The sequence below is a fragment of the Eutrigla gurnardus genome, assembly GCF_963514095.1.
Source record: "Eutrigla gurnardus genome assembly, chromosome: 18".
Taxonomy (NCBI): Eukaryota; Metazoa; Chordata; class Actinopteri; order Perciformes; family Triglidae; genus Eutrigla; species Eutrigla gurnardus.
The window spans coordinates 6159098-6167065 of record NC_139929.1 but is presented as its reverse complement, the minus strand read 5'-3'; the positions used below and the strand labels follow the sequence as shown (position 1 = coordinate 6167065).

Below are 7968 nucleotides of genomic sequence, written 5' to 3'. Positions count from 1 at the left end.
GCATTCTGGTTGAGTCTATTTACAAAACCATCAATTTCACCTTCCCGTGATGGAAAAGGGCTTAAAATCGCCCACTAGGAAAAATATAAAAATGCACCTCATAAGAGTTCAGGGCAGAGGACAGTTTAGAGGAATTTCAATTCATGCTGCCCACTATACATCGCAAAAATAGCAAATCTAGATCCGCGGCCGACAACATGACGGAAAAAGAATTTCTGATTATATTCTGCAGGGACCACAAATGGGACTTTTGGCTTGGTCTATGAGGAGGGCATAATGCAATAACATTGCATTAGAAGGGTCTTTTTTACAGCGCGGCAGCACTGCTCCGCTGTATTCCTTGTGTGAACCGGTGCTCTGTTTGCGGTCACTAATGGGCATCAGAAATTACAGGCAGTGGAATCGCGCCCCGCGGGGGGACTGGCCTCCTCAGCGGAGCGGAGCACTTAGACAGTGTCTGGGAGCCTGCTGGAGGAGGAAGGGGGGAACTCAATGTCACAGCCCTGCCTCATAATTAAAGAAACCCTATTCCTTATCCTCTGTTAGGTGAGCCCTTGCTTGGTACTCCATCTGAGGTCTCCCCTGTGGGCGACTAATACGTGTTGCCCCCAATGTGCATGTGGGCTGATCGGGGAGATGTGCCTTTCTGCTGGGTGTCGGAGCTGGAAGCCCTCTGACCACTACGACAGAAGCAGGGCCACGTTGAGAAGAATCGCTGACCTCAAAAAGTGAATAAAATATCAACTGAGGTGAGATCTGAAAACCCAACAAAACCAGAAAAGCCAAAAAGTAAGTGCAGCCGGTAGGTGTATTATTTTTTAAAAGTCAGCCACGGCTTCCAAATCATCCTTCTGACATATGATAAATTTAAGTTTCTCCCTATTTATAAATTCAGGGCTCATCGTTGGTCCTTAAGTCTGTAGATTTTCTTCCTGCCTAATCCCTCATTTGAGTAAATAAAAGTAGTAGAGCTGTCATGGTCAGGTTGTTTTCCTCATCTAGCTCCCATGCTTTATAATTATTCATATGAAATGTGGTTCTGTTGATGGGCAACAGTCTTATTTTCTGCTTCAGTCAACAGTGCACATTTGTATTTCTAAATTGTGGAGCGCTTGTTATGTAAGGCAATTTTCTGCCTTCTTAAGAGCCGGATCTCCTGTGCATTAATAAGAGGCTGGGCTGAGCTGCTGGAGAGCTGAGGGCCTGTTCATGCTCACAGCAGCACAGTCTGGCACCACATAGCATTTATACATATTTAAAAGTTTTATTAGAAAACAGGTGTTATCGTGGCTGATGGTCAGACGTGAGACTTCTTTTTTCACCTTAAAATAATGGAAGAACACAACCAGAGACTCCAGGATTTTAGGAAATAGTGAGATCATGAATCCAGATTCCCCTGAGGACATTTTCCTCTTTTTCTTATTTACCGGATTAATCATCTGACTGCTTCTAAAAAATGCCTAAATAAGGAGCACATCAGTGCCCTCATTATTAGCAATGGCCCAGCGCTTCACCAAAACCTTAAATTAACAAACATAATTAGTTGTGACTTTCTTAAATAATACAATTCTGACCAACATGCATCAAGCAATTAAATCCCACTGTAAAAATATGTCAAAAGACAGCCATAAAATTATGTTTCTATTAATAAACTCTGTGATCTCTTCCCAAACCAGAGACACCACAGTTGAGTTATGAGACATTGAGATAATAGACTCTTTCCTCAACTTAAGTGTTGCCAGTTTCATTGACAAGCCATAGTATAAACCATTGGGTCTACATTTGAGCATGTCATTTTAATTTTGATTTAATACCCCGTGGAATGATGGCGGCCCGTTTCGCTAAATTGAACAGACGTGGAGCTAATCTGGAAAATCAATTAATCGATGTGCAGGGCTCATTTAATACACATGTTAATATAATGGGAGAGACGCCTGTTGCCCATAAAAAAAAGACACGTTTGGAGCAAATTGGACAGCGGTGATTTTAACAACGGTTGACATAAGTAAAAGTGCACTGCAGCGGAAAAAAGTGACATGAGTGTCTGAAGGGGCCTCAGCTGGAGACAAAAGCAGCAGATATGGGCCCGAGACTTGAGGAGGATGCTGGAGCAAACGGGAGGAGGAGGAGGTGGTGGTGGTGGAGGAGGAGGAGGGCAGAATGGCAAGGAGGTGAGGAGAGATGGAGAGTGCAGACAGCCAGGCCTCTGAAAGGCCGTCGTGGTTGGCAGTCGCTGACCTTGGTGACGATGGGTTTTCACCAGAGGCTTCTAATGAAGGCTGATTGCCAGGGAATAGTGAGGGAGCCAAGGGGGAGTAAGGGGAGCGGGGGGGGGGGGGGGGGGGGGAGAGAGAGCAAGAGAGAGAGAGAGAGAGAGAAAAGGATAGAGGAGAGGCTCAGGTAATTGCAGCACTTGTGGGTCTGAGGCCCTGCGGTCCTGTGATGTCGGGGTGCAGTAGGGAAGAAGAGAGATGTCTGTGGACGCTTTGGTGGGAAATTGTGGAGCACAGGGGTAGGAGGCAGGCCCCTAGGCTGTAATTACCCCTATGAGTGTGCGGATGGAGAGTGGACAGGCCCAGTGTGGGGCACTGACAGCGATCAAGGAGAGACGACTGCGAAAGGGAGTCGAGACAGACACACAGACAGACGGCAGGAGTCTGACGGAGGAGGAAGACGGGACGCCTCTATCTCCGCCAGGCCCCCCCCAAAAACCCAGCCAGCCAGACACTACACCAAGGTCAAAGGGTATTTGCTAACACACAACATGCCGGTGACAAGACAGCTATGACAAGAGTCATCTTCAACACTGCTGGTGTTGGAGATGACTCTCCCGGATGGAGAAAGACATAATGTGGAAGGATTTGGCAAAAAAAAAAAGAAAAAAGAAGTGACTAATTAGATCAGAGCCAAAGACAGAGAGATGTTGGGCCCCACTGGATGGCGCAGCAGGGTCAGGAGGGTCCGGGGCAGGCGAACTGGAATAAAAGAGTTGATAGGCTGGCCTAAGCTTCACGCTGCCACGGATCAGTATGTACTACCTCTCCTCTCCCTGCCTGGGCTGATGTAACTCACTGGAGTGGCAAATTACACCAGACCTACAGCTGTAGCCCGACATTATGATTAATTTGATCAGTAATTTCTCCTGTTTTTCATTTTAATCGCCGCGACCATTCTGCTGTGGCAGGTCTTTCAGATCTAATTAAGATCAATTCCGGTGTAACAGACTTGGCGAGCGCCTTTCCCCCCGTCAAATCCCTGAGCTCTCCGGGCGTGGAGAAAACCCGCAGCTCTAATCAATCAACTTCCAGCAAAATCCAGCGGGCTCCCGCAATCAGCCCATTAACACACTTAAGCAAATTTCATAATCTCCCCCCGTCTATTTGTCATCACTGTGGTGGCTATTTCAGGCAGCAGCTCACTGTACTCTGGACGTCGGGGAGCGGAGAGGGCGAGGGCGGGGGCGGAAAGGTAAATTCTGACTCCGTTTAACCAAATTAGCCGCGGTAATCTGAGTTCAGCCCATTGACTCAAGGGTACACTGTCTGTTGTGGTGCGATTTGTATTCTAATCGGGATATTAATGAGCCAATCCTGTTTCACAAAATTAAAAAAACACCAAACACTAAAAAACACTGGGGATGTAATGAATGCTCAGGATTTCCTCTCTATGGTTTTATGTAGAAGATCACACATGTCCCATGAGAGGAGAATTACAATGGGACATTAATTGGAACATAATGAGTGTTTGTCTCTCCGCAGCTCTGTGTTGTATTTTCAGCAAATAGCTGAATGGCTGAGTGATTCTGCACGTCTGAATAATGATAGTAGGAAATAGGGGCGCTATCTGTGTAATTCTGATTGTATTATGGTAATTATGACTTGACTTTTACTGCACAGACCAGTTTCTCTGGGTGAAGCATGGGAACACTAGAAATGCCCTTCTGTGTCTTCAATTAAAAACAAACAAAAGAAAGATCACGGTGACAATTTCAAATTCATTTGTGACAAATTCTCTGCTCAGGGACCTGAATTAAAAAAACTTCTGTGAATTGACCACAGTGATTCTGGGAGTGGAAATCCAATCATTGACCCAGGCGAGAGGAGGAGAGAGAGGCGGTGCTGCTGTTTAAATCCTATTGCAGCTTTGAGTGGGTGCTGAGGCTGCGACCTGTCCTTGGGCGAGCCCCTCGCTGGGTGACACACTCTTTGACAACACCAGCACTGACCCAGAGAAACTAAACCTTTTACGGCCATTCTGTTCCTCCCACACACACACACACGTACACGTATTTCATAATCCTATTTGATGAGGCAATATCTTAATGATACCTGATGTGGCCCCTTTGTCCCCCTCAAGGGAGGTCTGTCCTCAGTCATCATAATCAGCCTCACTGCTTTTTGTAGAGGAAGACCATCTGGAGAAAGCTACGGGTCTCATTCTTATCAATGCAGGGAACGTGAAGTAACATTGCTACGTTTGTGGACATTTAACAAAGCAGTAGTTTCGCAGTAAATCACACACTTTTAAGTAGGATAGTCTGATTGTAGTGCATCTGTTATCCAAGGTCTGCGTGCATTGCCTGATGCAAGCTTAATGTGTGAATCTGTATTGTGGTCGGTAGCCCTTGCATCCACAGACAGACTGGACAGTGTGTTTGGTGCGATGTAGCGGCTAGCCTGTGGAGCCCATTAAATCCAGAGGCTGTTTTTCCTGCTGAGTCTCACTAGGCCGTGACAGGGCCGGAGAGGGCTGCAAGGGGGGGAAACAAATAGCCCAACTCATCCCGGCCATAAAGAAGGTTGCACCACAACCCAATAAGGGTCTGACGCTGATGAATGTGACCGGGGACAGAAAGGCGACCCTGGCCGGTCTCCACCAGAAATGAAACCACGGGGATATAAAATAGGTTATTATCGTCACACGGTGACAGCCAGACGGACAGAAGAGCAGAGATGGATGGACAGACAAAGTGACTAAAAAGGAGGTTGAGTAGGAAGAGCAGAAACATTAAAGGACTGATTACAGCCGGTAGGTCCAGGGTTAGATAAACCCAGAACCCCACCTGAGTCTGAGGATGAGAGTTGTGCTTCTTGTCTGGTTGGGAGGTTTGATGAACTCGCAACAAGGATGCATATTCTAATAGCTCATAGACAGAAGAGCTGCCAGCCTCCATTCAAATGCTGCCACTTGATAAATATCAAGCGCCGACAGAGAATCACGCATTGTGTATACTGCTTAAGTGAATTACATGAATTACAAATGTGAAGTAACTGATTAGTCAGGTAATTTATATGGTCTTGGTGACGTAATTAATTAATTCTGTCCATAATGATATTAATGGGCTAAAGAAAGCTGATTATTTCTAGGACACTTGTATCTGCGAATAATGGCATATTAGATCATCAACAGTCTTACATACTGGATAAATATTACTGCCGATCCTGGCCGATATATCGGATTAATTAAATCAGTCATGAACATCAAATCAACATTAAATACTGTTTCGTTGTCATTCAACATAAAATTGTAAAACACAACTTTAGAAATCTTTTTAAACTTAAAAATATACAATGAAATTAAAATGGGGCCTTAATTTAACACAAAAGATGCGGTAATTCTATGAGTTTACGTATCAGAATGCGCTGGATTGGCGCAGTTCATGGACTCACCGACAAAGGCATGGGTGGGGTGACGGGCGAAGGTAGGCTGCGGGCTGGCGACTGATTGGGCCGGTGCGGCGGAGAGTGTTGCGGGTGTCCAGAGGTGGAAGAGCAGGTAGAGCCTGGAGACGGGACAGAGGTCTGCTGCTGGTTGGGTGGGGTGATGTGATGCTGGGATGACAGCTGGTTCTGGGTGTGGGAGAGGGCCTGTTGGTGATGGTGTTGCTGCTGATGCTGCTGTTGTTGTTGCTGCTGCTGCTGGTGGTGGTGCTGCTGCATCTGTTGGAGCTGCTGCAGGTGTTGGAGCTGGGAGTTCAGTGATGAGGTAGCTGTTGATGAAAGAAGAGCGAGTTGTTTGATTCATCTCTGTGCTGGAGACCGAGACTGCTTTTAGAGTGCGAAAAACGCAAATGAAATTGGGACGGACAACATGACTTGTGTTTTAGCACATAAATATGAAGCCCTCATTACCTGAAGAATATGCTCACACCTCAGATGGAAATACTGTACACATAGAGGTGTTGGATGCATAGGATGAATCGTGAGAGACGGATGTAAATTGCATGGAGCCACAACAAGGTCCTCCAGGGTTTTTAGCCTGCATGATAGAGTGAATTTAATTTAGCTAGTTGGAGGACAAAGCTATCAAGCCTGACTGATATAATAGCTCTCTCCGGAGCCAAAAGTCTTCATTGTCACTTGGAGAATGTCAGAATCTTTGGTTTAATGGCTAAAATCTCATAAGAAAGAGACATCCATCTTCACTGGAAGACTTCAGAAATAAACCCATTAACTAATTGGATCCAATAATGGCTCACCATTAGAACCTAATTTCTACATTTAAATGCTTATACATTTTTATGCTGTTTAAAAAAACGTTTAACACTGGCTGAGCCAGTCTGCATCAACACCAGCATGCAAAAACCTCCAAGGACCCAGAATGTCCACCTCAAATATATAATAAATCTTGGTGTGAACGATGTGCAGGTACACCTCAACTTCATGGTAATCATCATCATCAGTTTACACATGAATCCATACCACAACACAGACAACAAATAATATCTACTCAGGGTATCAGCCGTCATACTATATGTGGAGAATTGGGCAAAAAAACAACATCTAAGCTGACCTTCACAGCACTTTAAATAGAAAAAAGGGCAAACTCCATTTCCACAAAATACAATGGATAGAAAAGGTTTTTATACCTGTGATCACATTCAGAAAGCTATCAACAGCCTTTTCTCAGCTAAACACACCAGACAATCTCTAAAAGAAACTATCTTCTATTTGGAAAAAGAAATGCATGTATACAGTTGCACGGAAAACATATTTATAGGGCATGCTAAATGCAAAGGGAGTATATACATTTTTTTTTAAATTCCTTTAAATTTTAGAATATAATGTAACTAAAATGACCTACAGACAGTTAATCTGCTCCCTTTGTGATGTTACAGCTTTGTATAGAAAAAAGGAGGATGAAAGAAACAGATGACTCAGGATTAAAAGATGATAGAGTGAGGTTCAACATCAGCATACTCTACATGTACTGTAATATGTTTATTGAGCATCATCCAGTAAAGAAATCTAACTGTACATTTAAAATATATCTAATTATACTGCACAAAAAATACTTTTCTCTAAATTATATACATTAAGATGCATTTAATATCCAAATATCCTTAATTATAGATTTGGTTTCTTTGACAAGTTGAATATCTACAGCATTACCAGAAAAATATTAAAATGACTCGAAACACAAAGGACTGAATAACAAAGAAGTGTTAGTGAACATCTATTGATAATTCAGCCAAGCAGTTGTGAACACAGGCATACACAAGCTTGTATACATACAGAATCAATGCACTTAAATAATTTAAGTATGGTTGCCTCATGAAAGATTAATAAAACATCAGGACAGACAAGTCTTTGATTAGTGTGGTCACTACGACTCCAGGACAGGCTCATATGAACATTTGATGAACATCAGATCATGCTCCTCTTTCCTCACTCTGGAGAAGCGCAGCAAAAGAAAGCCAGCGTCTCTTGGCCAGTAAATAGTACACTTTTATATTTCTTCTACCTCCTGACACATTGACACCTCTCTCACACCCCCGTCATGAATTATATATCACCTGTGCAAACGGCAAGAGTCCAATCCTCACTTGAAATGTTGGGGCAAGTTGTCTAGCAAACGCCGAGCCCCTGACAGGACCGGCTCTTTTTCCCGTTGCAACTTCGCAACGACAAAATGTTGATCCCTATTTAAAGATGGAATAAAAAGGGAACAAAGACGGAGAAACAAAAA

General features: G+C 44.0%; 1 protein-coding gene across 1 annotated transcript in view; it reads right to left on the bottom strand.

Moving 5' to 3' along the window:
- pou6f2 (POU class 6 homeobox 2) overlaps positions 1 to 7968 on the bottom strand; it is a 61017-nt gene that overhangs the window by 21826 nt on the left and 31223 nt on the right. Inside the window, exon 4 of the mRNA XM_084033271.1 lies at positions 5670 to 5989. Within this exon, the coding sequence (XP_083889397.1) occupies positions 5670 to 5989 (320 nt within the window). The remainder of the gene's footprint in view (positions 1 to 5669; positions 5990 to 7968) is intronic.